A 25,017-nucleotide genomic window follows, 5' to 3' on the forward strand; every position below is an offset into this window, starting at 1 on the left:
TTAGACTGAGTGTATATTTACAAACCATAGTGACATTGAGATGATTTCATGGATTACATGTTGAATTGTTGTATTATTTATGTAAAATTTTATTCCAGTGGATACTGAATATTAAGAAATATTTTATTAAATTGTATGTTGATTTTATGTATTTTTCGAGTAAAGTGTATTATTGAAGTGTAAACTGAAGATTTAAAAGGAATATTTTATTGAATTGTATTTTTCCCACATGTTTATTGCTGAATTGTTGCAGATTTAATAAATTCAATTTGATGTTTGTAGTCACTGTTTATTTTTTGTATTTATTTTGAAAAATATATATAGTAGTCAACATTTGAAGTGGATCAAAAACATTCATCAAACTTGTCCTAAGACAAGAACGGGTACTGGGTATTGGTTTTAAGACAACTTTTAGGAAAGGTTTTGATCCACTTCAAATGTTGACTAGTGTAGTATAAAACTTTTAGTTTTTATCTGCATTGGGATTTTAACATGAAAATGATTTACACCATAGAGTGTTGAACGTTTACACTACTGAGTGTTTGTTAATCAACACAGAGAGTGTTAAAAATTGACACTTTAACAGTGTTTGTTTAAGCAAAACTTTGGTAAGTGTTGACTGAACACTATCAAAGATGGACCTGTGTGTTCACCCGGGCAGTGTTAATTTTAACACCCATGGTGTTAAATCTTCCATCATATTTTTGCTGTGTGGCTTTTTACTCTACATACCAACAAATCTATAAATATAAGTGACCTATATAAAAAGAAGTTTAGTTTTTTAAATACCATTACAATGGCTTTAGTCAAAAATGAAAGACAAATCTTTCCTGTGATCATCTCAGACCAACAGCCTACTTCTAAAAGGATTTTGTAAAATCTTTACTTTTAATCATCCATTAGAACCGTGCATTAATTTATAAGTTACTGACCCTTTGCTTTATTTATACTGTCCTCTGTAATTAAATGTAATAAATTAAATCACATTTAATGTTGCAGTTAAATCACAATAACAGTGATTAAGTGTCATATCTGTTAACCAAACATTTGCCCAAGCAATTATGCCAGAGTCTTACAGAATGAGGTAGAATTTGACCCCATCTTGTTGGTTTTCAAAGTGTTTTACTGCCGGTTTCTAAATGAAGTCTGCTTAGAATTTAATTACATGTTCCTGTCTTGTTTTTGACAAGCTGAAAACACTGATGCTTCTGTAATTACCCCTTAAAGTCAGAGGATTGTAGATCATATAGCTTTTAATGAAATACTGTATCTGGAAATCTGAGGTCTTTAAACTGACCACAGAGACGTGAGAAACATTTTAATAACACTGCGATTTGATGCCAGTGCCCAGTGTATTGTTGGGTGGTTAAAGGCCAGGATGTAAAATTATACCCTCATGCCCATCCTTTGTTTAGACTTATGGGAAATGCCAATGTGATCTTGTCTTTTTTTTAGCTATTCAATTGTAAAGCAGACATTACACACAGCGTTTTGTCTGTTTGGATAGACAAATTTATGCCAAAAAAGCAATATTGATTTTTTTATGGGAATAAAATGGTTTTGTCATTAGGGCTGTACCCTTTCAAATAGTACACTTTTGCACCTCAGTGGGACATACTTGTACCAAATAGTGCATATAAGTACCTCCAAGGTACACAATGGTGCCAAATGTATACATATCTGTAACTAATGGTACATATTAGGACAAGATGTCACTATCATTATTTAATCCTAGCCAAAGGCTTTGTTCACAGTTAATCAAATTGCCATAGTGCTACAGTAGTATCCCTACCGGGATGGCCTGACTAAGAGTTTTCATTCCAGATTCCTGTTGAGCACATCCCGTCTTTTTCCCTTTAGCTCTAGCTCTGTGGCTTTCAGCTCAGACACACGCTGAAATTTCTCTTTGCCCCTCTTAACCTGATAGCGACTTGGACTCTTGAATTACTTTTTCTGCTTCTTTGAACCAATGAGAGTTCATTGGCTGGCTGAGGAGTTTAGAATCTATTTTGATCCTTCTGGCTGAAATAGCTTCTCCCGCATGAGGGTGCCAATTACAGTGCCACCAGCTTCTGGTAGAGCGTGGGTGAGACAGGCATAGGATCACAAGTCCTATAACATCAGATCACAGCAAAAAGAAAAAAGCTTAAATGAGGTGCCAGTATCACCTTTTCAAGTAAGATGTGTGTGTGAGTGAAAAAGAAGAGTCATAATAGCAAAATGGAGCTCTAGGATCCAGGTAATGGTAGTTTATTCAAAGTACTGTTTACATTGTTTCTATTTTGTCTCTGATAACTACAAAATATACATAAATTATTTTCCCTCCATTGACGATTATCTAGTCAATTAAGAGAAATAGTTTGCATAAAAAATGTGTTCCTGATGAATTTTTATGATAATCTGCAATACTGCGATTATCCACTAGATGGAATTTATGAAAAAAACTGAAGCCAAAAACGTTATTTACTAATTTTAAGCTCTGTGGGCCCTATTTTAATGATCTAACCGCATGGTCTAAAGCATGGTCTCCGAATTCACTTTTGCTAATTTAACGACGGGAAAATGGTTTGTGCGCCGAGAGCACGGTCGTAAGGGGTTGTTCCTATTCTTTTAATGAGTAATGGGAGTGTTTTGGGCGTAACGTGCAATAAACCAATGAGAGTCTCAGCTCTCATCCCCTTTAAAAGCCAGTTGCGCTGGCGCTTTGTCTAATCCCTATTTAGAAGACGGACTTTATAAACTGAAAAACTAAGCGGAGAAAGAAGATCCCCAGTTTAAGATTAATGTTAAATAATTGTGTTGTTTTTCATTTGTATTGAAATTGTTTTTTTAATTAAAACCTTTAAAACCCGTTTTCTTTTAGTCATGGAAGTAAAAATAGCAGGCTTTAATTGCTGTAATTGTATGGCTATCCAATATCATCAAAAAATAATTTACAAGTATGTAAGAAAAGGTTTGTACTCTAAAAATATTTTAATTGTAACAAACAGGAGATAAAGAATTTACAAACACGCGGAGAGCCGTTTCAGCACCCGGACAGCGCCATGAGTTTTTTTTAAAGCATTACATAAAAATGTTTCTCATCTCACCATATCCACAGGTACAGAGTCATCATATACAATAAATCTGTGGGGTAGCATTTAAAAAAAAAAACATTGTGCTGCATTGCGCCGGGTGTATGATAGAGCCCTGTGTATGTTTTGATAATTGTTCTGAATCTGATTTCTAACAAAATTCTTTCACAAAAATGCAATTATTTCAGCTTTTTGCTATAATATTTACATTTTTTTTTAAACCCATATTTAAGAGTTTATAAGCAAAGAAAATATATAAGATGAAACTTTTTTTCCCATTTTGTTTATTGTTTGTTTGAAAGCATAGGGGCTGTTCTTTCATTTGATATATTTGTATGTTTATAGTATGTTTATATATGTTTAGAAGAAACATTTCCTGGAAGGCATTTTGTGAAACTTTTGTGAAAATCAGGGGGGAATGAGTTAAAGAAGTCATATCATAATGAGTCATTTTCCTTGATGTTTTCAGATGAGAGAATATAAAAACATAACATCTGTGCCACAAAACTTCCCAGTGAAAAAAATTAACTTTAGGAATTCAGAATTATTTTACGAGAGACGAAATTTGAAGACATTACATATGGGGTTGTCCAGGAAACCACCCCATATGTAAAAAAACAAACAAGCAAGATTGTCAAATCTGGCTGTATGTTTTATCTGACACTTCTTATATCCATATGAGGAATGTCAGTGGTATGAAAGAGTGGACAAAGATCATCTTTTATCACTTCTAGATGTAAAGATTTGGCCGGCATGTTTCAGGATGAATTGTTATGTGAATCTGTCACACTGTAATGCAGTCTTTGCCAAGAGTCTGCAATTGAAGGATGGGGCAATTAAAAGCCATATTGCAGCTGACAGCAAACCTGCAGATAGCAAGCGTGTGATGCACAGCACTGTATCTCATTTCACATGCGAGAAAAAAGGATTTTGCATAGATGTCTTAAAATGCCCAGCAGCAAAAAATGGCTCATTTAATTCAGTGGGAGGGTGAAAAGGGTCACTAAACTAAACTACAACTGATTTAGCCACAAAATGTTATTACCATTAAGAGTAGACCTCAGGACAATAACTAAATAATAATGATTTTAAAGGATAAAAATAAGCAGTACAACTGTTGTACTGTCGGGTTTTTATATGTTTTCTTAGAATCCAGCCATGCGTCAAAACCCAAAGAAGTCAATTTATCATTTTGTTCTGTGTGTGAATGTCAGAAATCTGTCAAAAGTCTGTCAAAACTTCAACATGTTCAGAAAGACCTTTACAGGAGTCTATAGCACAATGTCTCTAAAGAAGCCTACAAAGGTTTATTTCTTCAGCATTTTAACAGTATGGCACACAGTTGTACAAACCTGCATCAAAGAAAAGTTACAGAGCTTCAGGTATCTGGTGTTCCTCAATGCATTTATTTATGATGTGGATAAATCGGTCGGAAAACGTTTCCTTTAAAATTTCTTTTCTGCAGCATTGACATCTTAAAATCTCTCCTTCGAGGCATTTCCTATTAATATTTTACCCAAAATTGAATTCATGATATTCACCAAATTCAACAAAGCAAAAGCTTAACCTTTAGGCAACAGAAAAGTGGAATATCTGTGCGAACCTCTGTGCGGCTAAATCATACATTGTATAAAATAGTTGATAGTGCTATTACTTCAGATTTTCTGCAGTCTTTTTGAGACCTGCCTGGTATAACAATAAGTCTATGCGAACAAAAGAAAAGAAAAATCAATAATAAATAAAAACACATGCCTGCTCTGTCAGTGGAGGCTCTAATTTCATTATGAATTGAGTTTATTCAGTTTTCCAAATGATTGCTTGGGTGCAGTTAAATTATTAGTTTTCTATTTAAAATGGGTTTTCGGTCTTTTTGAACCTTTGGGCCTCATCGGTTAAAGGATTCAAAGACTAATTTAAAACAATTTCAATTGCAGGAATGTTTATAGGTAAGGTGACAGTGTTTCTCATCTCTCTGAGAAAACAACATGCATTAACACGGTATGACAGACACTTATGAGATATGGCAGTTTGTTAATTTTTAAACAGCCATTATAAAATCCAGAGCCACACATAAAGCTGAAATAAGGCCAGTTCTTCTGACACGGCGAGTGTGAAAAGATATCTAATATTTTTAAAGGGACATTCCACTTTTTTAAAATATGCTAATTTTTCAGCTCCCCTAGAGTTAAACATTTGATTCTTACCGTTTTGGAATCCATTCAGCCGATCTCTGGGTCTGGCGCTTACACTTTTAGCATAGTTTAGCATAATCCATTAAATCTGATTAGACCATTAGCATCGCACTTAAAAATAACCATAGAATTTCAATATTTTTCCTATTTAAAAAAGGACTCTACTATAGTTACATCGTATACTAAGACAGACAGAAAATTAAAAGTTGTGATTTTCTAAGCAGATATGGTAAGGACTATACTCTCATTCTGCCTTAATAATCCAGGACTTTGCTGATGTAACATGGCAGCAGGAGGCGCAATGATATTATGTAGTGCCCGAAAATAGTCTCCTGCCATTGAAGGTAACCAAGAGGACTATTTTCAGGCAGTGCGTAATATCACTACGCTTGCTGCAGCCATGTTACATCAGCAAAGTCCTTGATTATTACGCCAGTTTGAGAGTATAGTTCCTAGCCATATCTGCCTAGAAAATTGCAGCTTTTAATTTTCTGTCAGCCTTAGTACATGATGTAACTACAGATGAGCCAAGTTTTAAAATATCGAAACTCTTTGGTTATTTTTTAGTGCAATGCTAATGGTCTAATCAGATTCAATAGTTTATGCTAAGCTATGCAAAACGTAGTAGCGCCAAACCTGAAGATCAGCTGAATGAATTTCAAAACGGTAAGATTCAAATGTTTCTCTCTATGGGAGCTGGAAAATGAGCATATTTTCAAAAAAAGTGGAATGTCCCTTTAAGGCTGACAAATCAGACCAAATGAAATGTCACTGTTTTTATAGACAATCAATGTGAATAATCATACCAATGATCTGTCGTGATTTACTCTCTCAGTTTATTAAACCAGCATCTCAGATTGAGTCAGCTCTGTTGTCTCTGCCAGAAATTTTACTTCATCAAAATGAAATTAAAAACTTTAATCTGACAGATTCGACATGATTTTGTGCCTTAATTGTGCACAAAATGTTAATATTTAACATGAGTAGCGTCAGTTTTTGATATGAGAAATTCCTCTGTGTTAGTTCTTGGCTGATGTTGCGATGGCCATATGCCTCCCCTTATGTTTTCAAATAGAATATTTGGAATAACTGGGGACAACATGTAAGTGTCTCTACAAGCCACTTTTCTTTCATATGTGGCCAAAATGAAAGTCTAACTTATTTCAAAACACACATCTAACAGGGTACAATCTAAATCGATAACATTCAAAAGAGCCCCATCTGGTTTATTTGTGAGAGGCTACTGTATTCATTTCATGCCTGAACTGTTCGACCTTAATGACCCAGTTGGTCAGAACCTGACACTTTTTTGCTTTGTTTCCCCAGAAACCTGTTAGACCGAGACACATTCTCCAAATCTGATCCTTGTAAGTACTCATTTTATTATGAAAATAGCACTTGTTTGTAAAACACAGAACGTTTTTTGGCAGTACAATACAATTTGTTGTATAATATGAGGCACTTAATATTTGAACAATAAGTGGAAAGTTATTGGTTAAATTTACTGTTCATGCATTTAGCTACAAACTTTCCAGGCTCCCCAAAAACCTAAGGCCCTGTACTGTACCTCCAGTAACTGACACATTATTCTCAGGTTCTGTCTCTTCCATCACACTGCTCTCTGCCTGCATTTTGTCTACTCTGCAGTTTTTTCCACATTCCCTTAAACGCATACATATCATTTGCATCCCAATGTGACAGATTTCACTATTATATAATATATGCAGAGCGTGAACTTGGCCCTTGAATACGAATGCTTTATTATTTATTTTAAATATGCCGCATGTATGGGTCTTCTCAGATCTGTTCAGTAAATCATTATATTATGAAATAAAGAGAGATACAGAGTAATATGTATTGGTCAGTGATTGCTGTTTTATAGCTAAGAAGATTTCATGAGTGTTAGTTGTGTTTCATTCAAGTATTAAAGGCGACATATTATGAAAATCTGACTTTTTCCATGTTTAAGTGCTATCATTGGGTATCAACCTAGAAAATCTGAAAAAGATCAACCCAGTAACTTAGTGTTGGTAAACCATTCTCTGCAAGCATGTGAAAAATTAGGTCATTGAAATATGGCTCTTCTTGTGATGTCATAAGGGATAATACCGCCCCTTAATCTGCACCATCATCCAACCACGACACTGCCATTTAATGCAGAGATCAGCTCATTTGCATTTTAAAGGACACACCCAAAAAAGCAAATGTTTGCTTACACTTAAAAGTGGCAATTGTAACATGCTATAATAAATGATCTATATGGTATTTTGAGCTAAAACTTCACATATGTACTCTAGGGACACCATAGATTTATTTTACATCTTAAAAAAGTCTTGTGAAATGGACTCGTGTCCACTTTAATTTAAATATGAATCACAAATGTATGTTGAATGAATCAAATTTTTTTTTTGACACATTTGATGAGAAATGTTCATATTGAAAGCCTCAATAACATTTATATGTAATTGCAGACCTGGCAAATCAGTGCTTAGTTTGTTAATTATTGAGATCTCTTCTTACACTAGTTGAGCCATATATGAAATTTCTGGATTTTTATCTTATGCAGGGTTCACACCAGACACGGAAGAGGTGGCAAGCATGAGTGATTTACATGTTAAGTCAATGCAAAGACGCGGAACACACGTTAATCACGGCGCGACTGGTGCACAACGCGAGGAGTGGATGGCGTGTTCCGCACGAATTGAGCGTTGCCGCTGGAAATGCGCGAGTTGAAAAAACTTGGGCAGATTTTCCGTGCCGCGTTAACCAATCAGGACCTTGCTGTAGTAGTGACGTGACGCGAGTGAACTCAAATGTTCAAGCGTCCAACTACGCGCGAATAATGTTTTTTGCCGCCTCTGTCGCGGCTGGTGGGAATGCACCATTAGAAATATGTGGAAGCAGGAGCTTTAGACAAATTTTCCATTTGGTCTCCATGTATTGTCATTACTGTCTAGTTAACTGCTAACTAAAAAAAGAATATAAATATTTAATCCCGAACAAAGGTTTTTAGCTACGCTGAATTGATTTATTGTTTCACATACTGATAAAAAATGAATGCACTATAAAGTCACTTTAGAGAATGTGCTTGGGAAATGCATAAATGTAAATTATTTTTACCCAACTGATTTAGCTATAACAATATCTTATTACAGTATAGATGCCAATTGTTTCTCTTTTCATCTGTCCTTTGTTTTCAGTGTGCATCCTTTACACTCAGGGAGTGGAGTCGAAGCAATGGCGTGAGGTAAGTGTCCACACTCAAGAACCAACCTTCAATCAGTTCGGACACAAACCCTCTTATTTCCACTAATCACTTCTGCATATCCTCTCCATCTCACCTCTCTCTCATCCGCCCTCTTCAATCTCTCCACAGCCCTCTGGTGCCCATCACTGCCCATTGATTTTCCTGTTGAATATTCATGCATCTGTCCCCATGGCCCTGAGTGATTGGCTGTTAAGATGATTGTACACTTTCCGTTACCGATTAGCATTAAAGTCAATCTGGCCCTAAAGTCACCGGCCAGTGCATTTGTAATGCTTCCCAGATCGCAGGTCTCCATTTTTCATACTTAAATTGTGTTGAGCTATGGGACCCTGCCTCAGATTTGGCAGGTCGTTGCAATCAGCAGCAAATCTTACTCCATGTCCATCAATGAGCTATAGCACAAAAAGAGAATGGATCTAAATCGGAACGAACACATTGAGGCCCCTTTGTTGGTGTGGATTTGAGTAGCGTCAGCGCGACTCCATTTAATTGAACCCCCTGTTTGTTGTTCAGACAGGTGTTATCAAAGTCGACTTGAATGCGTAAGAGCTTTCTAAATGTCAGGAAGTGTGCACAATGAGCTGAAACAACTGTTGACCCATCGAATAATCACTACTGCTGGATAACTGGATAAGTGTCAGTCTTCTTCGTTTTCACAGACAGTATTTCTGGGATTCCTTTTTCTCGATGAAAGACAGAAGCTTACATAATACTAACTCCGATTAGCTTCAACACTTTCATCGTATCTCTGCGGTGTAAAATGCCTGTTTGAGTGTAATACATACGAATATGAAAAAGAGACAGCCAAGCTGTAAAAGATTGATAAAGGCAGTTTTCTATGTAAAGCAGCAGATTTTGGCGGATGCGTGTCTCTGTTTGTCTCTTCAATCAAAAGACTTACAAACCATTGTGTTCACTGGCTGGTAACTCCATGCTCCCTGTCCACACTTACTTTTGTATTATACTTTTTCTAACTATAATTCTTGTCATAACCACTAGAATAAAACGACCCACTAGAGGCTGTACATTACATTGATTTTGGCAGTGGATTTTAGACACAAAACCCTTTTAACTTTGGTGAAATCACTAGGCACAGCTTTGTGTGGCTTGTTTCTTGTGATGAATGCTGGCTTTGCTCTCAAAAGTGTTGCAAAGGGTTCTTAGTGATGTTACAGAAAAATCATTTTTGGTTCCCGAAAGAATCATTTAGTCAAAGATTTTTAAAAACACTTATTTTTTATAGCCTGAAGAACCAGAAAGGCTTTGTGAATGTTAACGGCTCTTTATGGAACAATACAGCCCAAAATGCTTCTTGTATGGCATCGTTTAGCATCTTTATTTTTAAGCTGTAGAGAAGTATTCACTTTTAATAGCCTCCGAATGATTGACTGTGACAGTTAAGCATTTTCAGTTTTCCTTGCTATAATTGGAACGTCATTGATTTGATTCTCTTACTTTACACAAGATTTCTTTGCAGCTAATGCCGCTTTGTTTATTCCAATCTTGTTATTTTTCCTTGCAAGTGCAAATTATTGTGAGTTTCAAACTCTGCAAATGTCAGCTGTCCCAAATCACGTTATTGTGTTCCTCCTCCTTCAGTAATGTGATTCCCTGTTTGTCTTTTGCACAAAACAGTGGGCTCAATAACACATTTCTCGTCTTCGCCTCTAAACTCATTTTGTTAAATTTGATATTTTTCAGGTTTTCTGATCTGTTCTCTTTGATGGGATTCCTTTCTAAAACCAGTTTTAATATTAGTGTTACATATACAGAACACTGCACAGCATAAAGTAAAGTCTATGGTTTACAGTCTACAGCACACTGCAGCAAACAAATCAAATGATTAATAGCAGCCATTATAGTGATGTAAAGTGGGACTTTGGGGTTGTGCTATTCAGTGTTTATGACACATTATATTGTAAATGGTAAGGACTTTGTTTGTGTTTCCCTCTTAAAGAGCCATTTGCCATTTCAGACCCAGTGTCTTCCTCAGTGTTAATGGGCTTGAAATATACATTTATGTTAGCTGTCTTTTGGCCCATTTTGTATTTTGGATTGACATTATGGAGGGATTTTTTATGGATTTCTCACACAGGATCAGGAGAGGATTAGTCCAGTACTAGGCCTTAGTTATATTAGGACATTTATGTAGTTTTTACAAACAAACCTTACAAACAGCAAACCTCAGGAGTGACCCCAAAACAACAACAATGTTCAAAACTGAGAGCATGAAAGGGCACGTGAAAGATGTGATCCTTTAGTCTTTTCAATGGAATTTAAAAAATATATATTTTTTGTCTTTCGTGGCAAAACCCTCTTAGTGCATGCAAGCTTTTTTGGCAAATACCTTGACGACTCTAGACAAAAATATCACTAAAGATGCAACACTGCAAATAATGAAGTCTTAATGTAAAATTAAGAAACTGAAAAACACATTATGGGGTGCTGTGATGCATGTCACTACCACATTCGGGTTGTATTCAGGTTTAAGTATTCACAAGGGACCCAGGTTTGAATGTGACCCACAGTTGTTTCGCGTGCTGTCGTTTATCCAATTCAGCTGTTTAGCGATTTCTGGTAACAAACCGTATTTATCAATGTTCTGAGGCCAGGATTAACCAGATTTGAAGTGAAGGTATTTGATAAACATATAATACATGTCGAGAGTATTCAGTCAATATCATTATCTCAGGAGGGTGGCTTTTGCAGCTTTTGCATCTGAACTCTTTATATGTAGATTTAGAAATGCTTTGCTAACAGTAGAGAATTCATGAGTCTAAACTACAGCAGAACCTTGAGATGCCTCAAGTGAACAGTACAATACACTGCATGCCCTTGAGATAATTTGTGTATTATTATGCATTGTCCTTCTTTGCCCATATTGATAGAATGATGGCATGGTTTTCTATTTAAATCATCTAATTATCATTTGATCCCTTATAAGCGTTCTCCTCCCTAATTTTTGTGTGACCAGTGCAGTTTACACCCTTCTGGTGATTTATTTATTCATGCATTTCTCATCTGCCTCTTCATATTTAATTATTCATGGAAAACACAATTAACGGAGGAAGCCAACTGCAAAGCATCCTTCTAAAATTCACCACAAAGACCACAAACTTCTATAAAAAATGGGCTGTCTATCCTTTCTGATTCAGAACCAGTAGGTTTGTTAAGCAAATCCAACAAGCGATAGACCCTTAAAGCGACAGCATTAGACAATAGAAGCTTTTAGAATTGAGACCCTTCCACAATAATACATAAAATTGAGCCTGTGCTATCTTATTTGTGTATTTACATAGAAATTGCAGCCATTTCTATGTGCAGGTGGATGAATAGTGATCATGTGCCATTAATATGACAGCACAGACATGAACTCATGTCAAAATATGTGTTCTGCGCATCGAGAGATCCTGTGTGCCTAACGTGTCTTGTCAAAATAAGTGCCTGCTGCAGACGCGTCTAAAGGGTTTATGATAAAAGAGACCCTCAGGTTTGCCAGATACTCCCATAATCTCATGTGTAATCAAAGTTTACTGTTATTGGAGTGTCTTGCGTGTATTTTGTGAATGTGAGCGTCTCTTTTATCATAAACGGTTTTGACGCGTGTGCAGCAGGCACTTATTTTGACAAAGCACGTGATGCACTTGGATCACATGACGCAACAAACACATATTTTGAATTAGCACCCCTCGGATGAGCAGTCACGAGCCGCCACTGCACACAACAAAAACTTTACACATCTATATAAAAATGCACCTCTTCTAGTTTTTGCTGTGGATGCTGTTGTGAAAACAAAGTCAGTGTAAACACAGTGCCCTATCCCAAATACACTTGGGTGACATAAAGCTACGCAGATTATTATTGGGTAAATCAGGGTTCAACTTTGATAAAAAAAAGATAATAATTGCCAATTTGTTGAAGCTCCCTTCCTGTATACCTGTATAATTCAGTTTTGATTTCTGCTGTAAATAGTATATAAGTGACTTTATATGTGAGGTGATGTCAGGGTGCCCTGTTGGCCGTTGACGTACGAGAAAGAGGTCTGTGGCCGGACTATGAAAACTTCATTGTCGTTTTTTGTTCTCTTTCTTTGTTTAGTTTGGAAGAACAGAAGTCATCGACAACACTCTGAACCCAGATTTTGTAAGAAAGTACATCCTGGACTATTTCTTTGAGGAGAAGCAGACTCTTCGCTTTGACATGTGAGTTATTCCCTTTGATGCTGACACACAGGAATCTGCTTTACTCTCTGAAGACCTGTCCCACTCCAGTCTTTCCATCCACTTATTCACTCCATCCCCTGTTTCTTTCTCTCTCTCTAAACCCTCACCCCAGCGCGTCCTCCTCTGTAATTATTGATGCCGAATCTCTCTTGACTGTCATGTTTAAGGGGCTGGATCAGTGAATGGATGATAAATATTTCAGATGAGTTTTATCCTCAATCTTCACGCAGCCGCTCGGAAGCAAAAATGCGTGACGCTGGATCCCAGATGATTTACACGGCGCACTTACCTTCACCCGTCGCACATTCATTCGGTCCCTAAATGGGCTCCCCTGAGCGCTGGGTTGACTTAATTGGGAAATTCTGAGCGCTGGTAGTGTTAAACCTTCCACCTTCATGCCGACTCCCATACTACTTCCACTTCTATCAATACAATTACTCGCAGAGCCAACCAGCTGTGCTCCAGAACTTTTTATATTGCCACAAATTTATATGCACACTAAAGGGTTTCTATTTAAATACTAACGTAAAGGTGAAATGGGTAATTTTTGCTACTAATGAAACCAGATGGAATTGCAAAATTATTGATCGTTTCCCTTCTGCTCTCACAGCACTGGTGGAGACCAAAATATCTACAACATTGAAACTTAAAAACCAAAATAAAAAATAATCTACATTCAGTGTTGTTCTGTGTCTTTTTTGAATGTGACCTGTACTGTCCAATTTTAGTCTTGACGATATGAGCGTATACAGTTGAGTATTTTTTGCAATGCACGCAGATAAAATGTTGCAAATTATCCGCATTTGCTGGAAGCTTTGGTAAAAAATCTGCTAGGTGAATGAATAAATGTAAAGTACATCTACTGTAGTACAGCCTTCAGCTTTGCTAAAGCTTGAATTACACCAGACTCAGGCAGAAAGATGTGCACCTGAATTGCTTTGTCCCAGGACAGATCAGCTTATCTAAAATCTTTTATTAATGTTAGAGATTTAATATTGACGTAATACCACAGTACCACCAGGAGTTGGGTTTGTGTTAGTCAGCTGTTTATCATTATGGATGCTTTCATTACGAGTTGAAAAAAACCCAGATGTCATGGTTGGGCATTGCTCTACACGACACCTGAGAGAGCTTTCACATTATCAATGCTGACTGAAGGTTTTTTTCTGGGATTTCAGATTTGATATCGACTCCAAAAGTCCAGATCTGACCAAACATGTGAGTATATAATGCCCCTCGGTCAAGTTTTGTGTGTGCATGTGTTTGTTTGCCTGATTGTATATGAAGTGAGATTGCATAATGATATTTACATGCATGCTTTGTTGTGTTTTTCGGGTTGGTTTTCTGCAAGTTCAACTTATTGAAGACTATGCTAAATTTAAAATTGTTATCAAAGGGTTAAACTTAGTGATATCAAACTCACAATAACACAGGAAAACTTTTTAAAGTCACCAGGTATCACTCCAACTCTGTATCACGAAATTATGTACCTGTTGTCATGTAAATTTGTGAGTCTTTTTGCTGGCTTTTTGCGTGAACATGTCACGTATTTCTGTTTACGTGTCAGTGTCACATATTTTTTACTCAACTGTTTTGTCCTATTTTCAAAGCATTGTCGCTTCGGTTTAGGGTTAGATTTGGTGTTTGCATTAGGAAGTCACTTTAAGCATTAGTTTATACCTTTTCATGATTTATTTTTTATATTTTATGATTTTTAAACCATTGTCGTCTAACATTAGGGTTAGAGTTGGGTTTGGATCAGGATGTCTTTTTATGTAAATTTAACCCTAAACCGAAGCAACAATGGTAAGAAAATAGGACAAAATAGTTGAGTAAAAAATACGTGACAGTGACACGTAAACAGAAATGTGGGACATGTTCAAGCAAAAAGGCAGAAAAACGTGTCAGTGTCACGGAAAAGACTCACAAATTTACGTGACTATAGGTTGATCTATTGGTTGATCACTCAGTGATGTATTACAAGTTGAATTAGAAAAAAGTTGAGTTAGCTTAAGTTATTTCAATTATATTTTTTATAATTTATAGAAACTCTAGACAAGAAAGTTGAATTTATAAAAAAATATTTTTACAGTTTGAGAAAAACATAACTTGGGTGGTACTGCAATAAAATGTTTCCTATTGAGGCAAGCTGAAATTATATAATGAGATATAATATAATACCTAATAATCGCATAAGGATGTTTTGTGAAATAATTATTTGCATAAAACAATCCCATTGTGTTTTTGTGGTGAATTTTTGATTTATAATTTGATTTTCCCACAAATGTTTATTTATTTATTTATTTTCAACTCAGCGATCATTTTGTGTATTTTCCCCATTTCTCTCTTCTCCGAAATCTTTTCATCCTTCTCTAACTCTCTTTTTTCTCTCTTGGTCCTATACGGCCTGACTTCACTGACGTCTTCGATTTGGTCATGCTTTTTCCGTCTTTTCTGTTACATGATGTGCTCTGTTGTGATTGTTATATTTGCGGCCTCACCTCCCTCCTGGAAGCCCTCCGAATCCAACGTACGTCTCTGCCTTGCACTCCTAGACTTTTCTCTTTACCTGTACAACCTATTTCTACCCAGTATCACTCTGATTTATTCTTCTTTCTCTCCTCTTACTTTCCCGCGGGGCATCTTTCGTTGTGTAGGACTTCCTGGGTCAGACCTTCTGCACTCTGGGTGAAATAGTGGGTTCGCCAGGCAGTCGTCTGGAAAAGCCTTTGGGGTAAGAAGCTAATGCACTGTTCTGTGGGACACGCTTACCTGCTCAATCAGATTGGGGTGTATTTTAAGTGAGAGTAGCTGTATGGGCTCAGCGGTAGTGCCTGAATCCGTCTCAGATGGATTACTGGCTACAAGAAACAGAGAAATGAGTTCCTTGCAACTCTTCTTAAGTGGATTGCATTCATGCCTATTGGCGAGTTATCTATCTAATCTTATTTACAGAATTTATTCTTCGTTCTAATTCAGCAATCAACTTGTCATGAATTATTTAGCCTGCCCCATGTCTGCACCAAAGCCTGTTTATTTACTGATTACTCATCTTTTGCTTATTCAACCGTAAGACATAAACTGAAGTTTTAATTCACTTTCAAGTTCTACTGTATGAAATGCTTTTTTGACCTTGCTCAATGGACCATCACGCATTGCACGTGATCAATTTAGTCTGTCTTTTGGCTCATACCACGCCAAAATGGGCCATTGCATGGTTTGTCCAGTCCCGTTTATAGTGTAATGGCTGTGGAACGATGATGGATGCTGCCATCTATGCCTTTACCATCTGTGTCCTACAGATGTATGTTAGTATATCAGATTAGGCTGGTCATTTATTGCATAAACTAATTGAACCCAACCAAAGGCTTTCACTCTGCAGTAGTAAGCAACAGAAGGGTTTAGGAAGTAATCATTTCTCCACTTATCATTTTCTCATTAAAGAGAAAATGACTTTTTGCAATAACGTGTAAACCTTTCAAGACAGAGCTGTCACATCAAGCAATAGTATATGCTTGTCAGTAAAAAAAATCTAAATTATGCAATATAATTTTTTGCATCGGTGTGTTTGGAGTATAAACTAAAGCTCAGCGTTGAGAAGAATTTAAGGAGGCTTGGCAAAAAATTGTGCAAAGTTTATACAAGACATTACCCAGGACCAGGCACGTGCACACATAGACATCAAAGGGGGCTTGAGCACCTGCCCTTTTTATTCCTGGAGAGAAAGTGCCCTTTTTTTCTGGGGTGCTTTAAAAAAAAAAAAGATCTTTACTCATATAACAACTGATGTCTGTCTGTGTCTTGTGTTTTTTACTTGTTGTTTATTTAATTTAACATGAATTTATTCAGGAATCATTTAAATGAGATTTAAACTCTTATATAAAGAAAATAGCGCTATTTGTGGCACACAAACGGTTAACAGATGAGTCCCGCCTCCAAAATTCACATCGCTAATGTGATTGGCTTTACCTTTCCTTAGTCCCGCCTCTCTAACTTACTTCGCTTTATGATTGGTTTGTCTACACTCGTGCTCCATAGAGACAGAGCGCCGATATGCAAATTTGAAAACCACGCCCACCGGGGGGGAAAACAATCCAACCGTCTCCATTGACTTTGTATTGCGAGAGGCTGCCTCCTTGTCATTTCTGGCTTATAACAAAAAACAGAATAATGCCTAAAAGCTGCTGTGTGACAGTATGTACAGCTAACAAGCCAAAGAACCCAGAAATAAGTTTTTATAAGCTGTCGAGCCATAAAACCCAGCTTTTAAGGAGAATAAAGTGGATCGCCGACTACGTTTCCCCCTAGTGGACGCAGTTCTACTAATAGAAGTACTATGAAAAGTTGCCTGTTTCCACTTTTGTTTCTTTAAACGCTCGTTTTATGAGGTCGACATCTTAAAAAAAACTTATTTCTGGGTTTTTTGGCTTTTTAGCTGTACACCTTGTCACACAGCAGCTTTTATGTATTATTCTGTTTTTAATTTTAGTCTGTAAATAAGTTTTTATAAGCTGTCAACCCCAAAAACTAGCGTTTAAAGACACAAAAATGGAAACAGGCAACTTTTCATAGTAATACTATTATGTCGCCTGGCGTTAGGGTTAGAGTTGGGTTTGGGTAAGGATGTAATTTTATGTAAATCTAACCCTAAAACGAAGCGACAATGGTAAGAAAATAGGACAAAACAGTTGAGTAACCAATACGTGATAATCACACGAAAACAGAAATTCGTTATACGATTACGAAAAAAAAACTGCGGAAATTCGTGATAATATAACGAAAAAAGAATAAAAAATTTACGTGACCATATAACGAAATTTCGTGAGACTGGATTGGTCAACGTATGCTTAATTACACGTGAGCTTAGTTTCTCTATGCTTCGAAAAACCCAGATTTGTAGTTTGCCTTTTTGCCAAAATATTTTTTCCAATAAACAAGGTTCCCACGGGTCCTTGAAATCCTTGAAAGTTTGTGAATCTGGGGGAAAAATTCAAGGCCCTGGGAAGTTTTGAAAATATACATACATGGATACAGGTCATTGAAAGTGCTTGAATCTATTTAATGCAAGAAGTTTTCTGAAAAATAAATCCATTCCCTGTGTAGTATAGGAAAGTATTATACATATTTTTTAGTCCTTGAATTTAAGGGTATTGGACCTGGAAAGTCCTTAAAAGGTCCTTGAATTTGAAGTTAACTAAGGTGTGGGAACCCTGAATAAATTCCTGAAATGTGTTTGGTCCATTTTGTACCATATGCCTCACATCTGGTTTAATCTAACCTGAGGGAAACCAAATTTTCCTCCCTGGACATCAATTTTGTCCCCTACTATATTCAGTAGTGTTTTTTTGCACTAAACCTCAAATATTTTTATTTTATATTTGTTGTGTTTATGTTCTATATACAGTACTGTACCATCGATTTAATCATCATTAACTTTATATGCATATTTCACTGCTTTCCCAAATTAATTTCCCCAAAATCATGTGATTCGTCTTTGTACTTACATTTACGCATTGTGACAGATGCTTTTATCCAGAGTGACTTATAGCGCATTACAAGGCATACATTTTTTATCAATATGTATGTTGGGTTCAAACCCATGACCTTGTGCGGTGCTAATGCAATGCTCCATAACTGAGCTATATAGAAGCATGTTGAACTGCTTGATTTTTCAGCACTCCTTATTAAGGGATTTCAAAATTCCCTATAGAGAAAATGATTAGGAAACACCAAAACCACTGAAAAGGCATCACCGCCGTGCACTATACCTGTAATTGTTGTTTGTCAAGCACATCCCGCTTTGAAGTTAAACACCGCTGCGGTCTGCATCAAACATGCGCATCGCTGATGCTCCACAGCCTGTTAGTGTTTTATAATGATGCTGCTTGGTTATATTCAATGCAGTGAAAACACAAAAGAGCTGAAGTGTACAAAGTAGATGTACACCAATCATTGCAGGGTGTGGTTAGCACATATAGACAGAGGCTCGTGGGTAAACCAGAGCCCACTGATCGAATCAAAAGGCTCGGGCTGAGATGATTTGTTTGAATTGCTTTCATTTATAGACCTTATGTCTGTGGAGCAGGCACGGCGTGATTGGAAAGATTTTGGATGATGATGAGCTGGGCTGTTCAGCTGGTGAATGAAGAATCTGTGGGAGTTTAGGAGCTTAAGGGGGGAATTGGAGCCCCTGATGTCTGTACAGTTTCTCCAGACTGTGTTAGAGTAGATAAAGGCAGGCAGTGAGAGAGTGAGCGATTGAGAGCGAGAAAGAACAGAAGCTTGTGAAAGCAAAAACTGTGATGCTGTCAAATAATTGTTGTTGTTTGATTTGAAATGAAGACTAATGAAGTGAATCTGTAAAATTCTAATGAAAGAAATCAAAGTATAAAAAAGGTGGAAATCTTGCAGTAAATTCACACTGTTACAGGGTATGTGATGACCTGCTTTTGAACAGCATGCTGTCTTCATCACACACACATGCGCACGCACGCACACACACGCTCTTCTAATATCATCATCTTCTAACACCTCAATAACTCACTACAGCCATGGGGCTGTTATTGTGCATCCATTGCAGCAAACAGACTACAGTGTTGTCTCTATCCATTGAGTGCAGTTATTATTGACCAGCTCGATTTTATGGCTGTACGTACCTACAATTCGTAGGAATTTATCTCATTTGTATGTATTTGTATAATTTGCGTGTGTCCCAGTGACGGTAGTTAAAGGTGCGTTTCATTTGTGCTTTTTCCAAAAATCATACAATTCAATACAACTCACATGATACTAATTTAATTTAGAACCGCTGGTCTCTTTAAAGCTTTCGTCCATTTTTTGGGAATAAAGTTGGAATTAAGGTAATCTGACATGACACATTTGAATGCTCAATATAGATGGGTTGTATGCCTGGTAATGAAGAATAGTGTCATGTGTATAAGAAGAAAAAAGCCGATGGCTACTGTAAAGAATTAATTCATCATCTCTGACATTAATAAACGCCTCCAATGGTGCTGTGCTGAAAAAACACCAATACATCACTTTTCTTTAGATTGAATTACATCTCTCAGATTGTGTTTATATAGGAGATACTGGAAAGAGAGGTAACCTAACTCTTATTGAATACAGCACATTTACCCCTGTGGATGTCTATGATCTTCTCACTTTAGTGGTGGTGGCGTATTCAGATTGAGGGCCCTATTTTAACGATCTGAAACGCAAGTGCGAAGCGCAACGCGCAAGTGAGTTTGTGGGCGGATCTTGGGCGCTGTTGCTATTTTCCCGGCGTGAGAAATAACTCTTGCGCCGGGCGCAAATCAATAAGGGGTTGGTCTGAAGTAGGTTCATTATTCATAGGTGTGGTTTGGGCGTAACGTCAAATAAACCAATCAGAACGCTATCCAACATTCCCTTTAAACGCAAGGGCGCAAGTTCCATGGCGGGTTACTATTATTATGACGGATTTACCAGGCGCACGCCAGGAGCGGTTTACAGCCGCGGAGACCTACGTTCTTGTAAGAGCAGTCAAAGACAGAGAAGTTGTTTTGTATGGGGATAGGAGAAACCCGCCCAAATCAGCGTCGGTTAAACAGGCGTGAGAGGAAATAGGCATCCCCAGGACGTTGCGCCAAACGCTACAATGATGTCAGGAGACGGGGGAATCCCAAGCTTGCCAGCATAAATCGGGCACGCCGTGTAACGGGAGGTGAATCTGCCTCAGGACCTGACGCCAGCAGAGGACATCGCTGCGTCCACCCTCACCACTGAAAGGGTTTGGGGGCTTTGAAATCGGACCCAAGAAACGCAAGCAAGGTCCATCCCCAAAGTACTCTTATAAATCAAGTTCATATACATTAAGGTTTCTTATGAAAACGTTTTAATTATTATTTACATAAAATAAACGTAATACAGCCACACAACAAACTTATGAAAATATTTTAATCGTTATTTAGATGAGAATTTTTTAACGCAGCCACACAATAAATAAAAACTATCACCACAATGCTCAGCACTATGATTCCCCTTATCTCGTGTATTAATATTTTTAAGTGTAACAATTTATGATTTGCAAAAATAACTGTTGCATCTGTGTAGATTAGATGCAAAGTGTTTGCGCGTTGTGCACGCTATACATTATGGTCAAGCATGCGCCCTTAAAATAGCATAATGAACCACGCGCAACGCGCCACTGACTTTAAACTTTTTTTTTCTGGTCAGTGGCGCAATTGTTTTTTGAAACTGCAAAATAGCATCAGGGATGGTTTGCGCCAGAACACGCCTCTTTTTTTGCGCTGAACCGCCCAGGGAGCGCAAGTTCATTCCCTAGTTTGCCGACGTGCGTCTGTGGAGGGAAAAACCTGCTGTGCGCCGGGGCAAAATACGAATGATACATGCGTCACTGACAAAGTCAATTGCGCTGGGTGCAAGATAGGGCCCTGAGACTTTTTGGTAAAACTTTGCAATAAGGTTGTATTTGTTGACGTTAGTAAACGCCTTACCTAACATGAACTAAGAATGACCAATATAGTTTTTCAGCATTAACTAATCTTTGCTAATGTTAGTTTATGTAGTTTTTCATGTAAGTTCTTGGTGCATTATAACAGTAACAACTTATTAACAGTTTCAACATTTTATTTTAATAATATATTAGTAAATGGTGAAAATAAACAGGAACTAGATTAATACATGCTGTAAAAGTATTGTTTATTGTCAGAGGTGTCAAATAATGAAGTTCAAATACTTTGTTACCTTTCTTAAATGCACTCCGCAGAACTTTTTGGCCACTAGGGGGTGCTAGACATGTATTTTTCACGTCTTGCGGCCCTAGAGGCCACAAGCACTGCGACACTGTCGCAAAGGAAAAGAAGACAACTCTTTAGGTCACAGCATGTCATATGAATGTAATTTCATGGGGGTTTTTTCAACGCCAAAAGATTGCATAGCTCACGTTTACAAGCCAGTTGTAACGGTGGTCGCTTATTTAAAGTTTTTATAAAAAATATTGCCTTAAGGGGGAATCAAACCCGGATTGCCAGTGTCGTAGGTCCATGACGCCACCATGGCACCACAATGTCAAGTGATATAAATCTCTCTCTAAACTCTCCAAGTAGCCTCCAGTAAAATTCATGTTAAAAAAAATATATATAGTGTTCGGGCGCCAGACAGGACTTATATGCAAGCAACATAACATTACTTAGTAGTCCAAAAGCATGGCGGCCAAGTCAGCATCGGTCAGGAACCCCCCCTCCTTTAGGTCACGCCAGCGGGCGAACGCTTGCCCAATATTGATCCTCGTCCTTCTTTTTATTCTGTCACTCTCCCCTTTTCTCTTTCTGGTCTCCTCCCACAAAACCTTGGGTTTCTTTTTCTTAGTTGCTGCTTCAGCCATGACAAAAACATCAGGAAAATAAATAGTTGCGCTCTCACGTCCAAATTTGAGGGAGTTGAGGAAGTGAAGTATGCCGTAAAGCAGATTTTTTTAGTTCTTTTTGTGCTCTGGTTACTACCCGAAACCCCAAGTTTTAAAGTACTATCAGCTAGCGATAAAGACCCCGTCAGGCTGGTAGACATGTCATTCAACCTATTTTAAGTCGATGTACCATCACAAGGGTCTTGAAAATATATTATGTCACTTTAAGTAGAAAATTTGGGCATCTATACTTTTCAGCCGACATTTGGTTTCACTCCTTACATTTTCACACAATTATTATCTGTACTTTCTACTCCTTACATTATAAATATCGTCTTGTTACTCCTATTTCATTTCGGCTTGTTTTCATTCCGGCGCCTCATCGTTCAACATAAAAACCTACTCCAGATTAATCGCGCCATCCGGATAGAGTGAATTTGATTGGGGTTGGATGAGAAGTATAAATATATACCATTCCGACACCCTATTGGTTTTATACGCGATCCATCGCGCCTGTACATGACAAAAATCAACTATTTCAACTTTCAAATAATGATTTTTTTAAACCCTAGTATCTATACTTCTACCTGAGTAATGAATGTGAATACTTTTGACACCAGTGTTCATTGTTAATTCATGTTAGCTAATGCATGTGCTTATGTTAACAAATACAACCTTATTGTAGTGTTACTGTTTTTCTCAGAGACCTTTAAAAATTGTGGAAAAACAACAGTAGAGTTGATCAAATATATAATTTTAGATGGATTGTTGGATGCTCTTAAGTATGAATGTATAATGAAACATTCTTACAAATTTTTGACAGGGGTGTTATGCACTTCTTCTACATTCTTTTGAATGTACTCCATTGGCATTTCTGGCCAATGAGTGGGTGAAAAGTAAAAAGTTTTTGCCTCCAAAAATTGTTCAACTTAATATTTTCTGTTAGCAGTCAGATCCTAGATCCATTTATGCTCGAAAATCATCAGGCACCTGACTTTCAGTGTGAATGACCTGATGCTTTTCGCCTGAGGCATTAGGCCATTATGCCATGCTGATGGATTGGTCCTGCGCTTTATATCTGGTTTAACAGAACAAGTATGCTTTGACTCTGAAAATGCCTGATGCTGGGCTGCAGAGAGAGAGAGAGAGAGAGAGAGAGAGAGAGAGAGAGAGAGAGAGAGAGAGAGAGAGAGAGAGAGAGAGAGAGAGAGAGAGAGAGAGAGAGAGAAATGGGCTAGGGAGTCTTTTCTATGCCTTAGTTGTGCTACTCTTGTGGGACCATCACATGTGTTTCTGACTGCAGGCTGTTTGCGCTTTTTACTGAAGAAAAGGGGCTTTTGAATTTAAATAGTAACGAGACAGAACAAACTATGAACTTTAAAGTGCAGCAGCAAAAAGGGTGCAGGAATGTACTGCAAGCCACAGAAAAAAATGAACAAATCAAACTGTAAAAATGTGCCGTGATGATGCTCAAACATTTCTGTGGTAAGTGGGAGTGCCATAAGGCTTTGTTTTGCATACACTGTAAAAATGAGCAGTTGGTTTATTTTACCTGGTACACTCTCAAAATGGTTGAGTTAACACAACACATTTTGTGTCTAGTTAAGTATAACACATTTAATGTGTTGTCCTTAACTAGACTTATCTATGCGTTATTATTGGAACAACACATTGTTTTAACACATCTTGTGTTGTCCCTTTTACTTATTTGAACAGAAAATCAACACAAAATGACACATAATTTAACGACAAGAAAAATGGTACAGTCTAAAAGGGTTGTTCCTATTCTTGTAATGAGTAATGGGTGTGTTTTGGGCATAACGTGCAATAAACCAATGAAAGTTTTATCTCTCATCCCCTTTAAAAGCCAGTTGCACTTACGCCATGCCGATTCCCTATTTAGATGTCAACATTTTTAAACTAAAAAACTAAGCGGAGGAAGAATACCACCAATTTATTGCGCTGTTTTTATTTGTATTGAAATTGTTCTTTTTTGTATTAAAACTTTTGGTTCTCATTAAAGGTCATTTTCTTTTAGTCATGCAAGTAAATTTAGCAGGCTTTTCAATATTTCTTCAATATTTGCATTTGTTTATAGCAAAACATTCAATTACCCAGATAGCAATGAGTCGGCGGACCACCGGCGGTGCTCTGGAGGCAGTAAGCGTCATAAGGGCGTAATCGCAAACAGGTCTGACGGCGGACCACTGGCGGTAGTGCTTTTGCATAAATTAAGCAGTCGGTCCGCCGGCTGCATGCCAGCGGCAAATCGCAAGAAAGGGGAGTGACGTATTCGGCGGCAAACGTTTCATCCCCGCCAGCGGGACGCACCTATAGCCGACAGCTTAGGGCTGGCGGCAAAAAGAAGTCCTGCGGATATTTTTTGCTATCTGGGATACTTACAAGGTAACTGGTGAATCAGCTCTTTACACATTATAATGCCTCGTAATCGGTCCTCATTTATGTCCAATTTTCATAGTCTATTTTAGTTGCCTCAAAATAGCAACGCACCAACAATGTGCCTAAATGCATCGTTTTCAGACCACAACGACCATGGGCCCAAAATTGGGTGCAAATGCATTTACTATTCAAACAACGTGGCTGAATGTGAAAATGATTACTTCGCCGGATTAAAACTAAGAACCCTTGTGTTTTAGGGATTTACTGTTTTCTACATAAAAATCCTATGTAATGTAAAGAACATTGTATGAAAATATAACATTAATATCTTTAATATTGACTGAGTGAGGTCTTGTCACAGATAGAAATCAATGTGAAATCAAAGATTGAAATCAAAGATTGAAATCAAACTTAGATGCTCCTAATCTCATAACTATTGCAGAGTATGATA

At 37.4% G+C, this 25,017-nt stretch overlaps 1 protein-coding gene across 2 annotated transcripts in view; it reads left to right on the forward strand.

The window, feature by feature from the left end:
- Positions 1 to 25,017, forward strand: part of cpne5a (copine Va) — an 84,754-nt gene that overhangs the window by 9,958 nt on the left and 49,779 nt on the right. Inside the window, exons 2-7 of one of the 2 annotated variants that reach the window (XM_065246991.2) lie at positions 6,593 to 6,633; positions 8,467 to 8,513; positions 12,633 to 12,736; positions 13,936 to 13,975; positions 15,273 to 15,287; positions 15,415 to 15,491. In XM_065246991.2, the coding sequence (XP_065103063.1) occupies positions 6,593 to 6,633; positions 8,467 to 8,513; positions 12,633 to 12,736; positions 13,936 to 13,975; positions 15,273 to 15,287; positions 15,415 to 15,491 (324 nt within the window). The remainder of the gene's footprint in view (positions 1 to 6,592; positions 6,634 to 8,466; positions 8,514 to 12,632; positions 12,737 to 13,935; positions 13,976 to 15,272; positions 15,288 to 15,414; positions 15,492 to 25,017) is intronic. The other variant, XM_065246992.2, reaches the window with a different exon arrangement.

This window comes from Paramisgurnus dabryanus, chromosome 11 (genome assembly GCF_030506205.2).
Source record: "Paramisgurnus dabryanus chromosome 11, PD_genome_1.1, whole genome shotgun sequence".
NCBI classification, from domain to species: Eukaryota; Metazoa; Chordata; class Actinopteri; order Cypriniformes; family Cobitidae; genus Paramisgurnus; species Paramisgurnus dabryanus.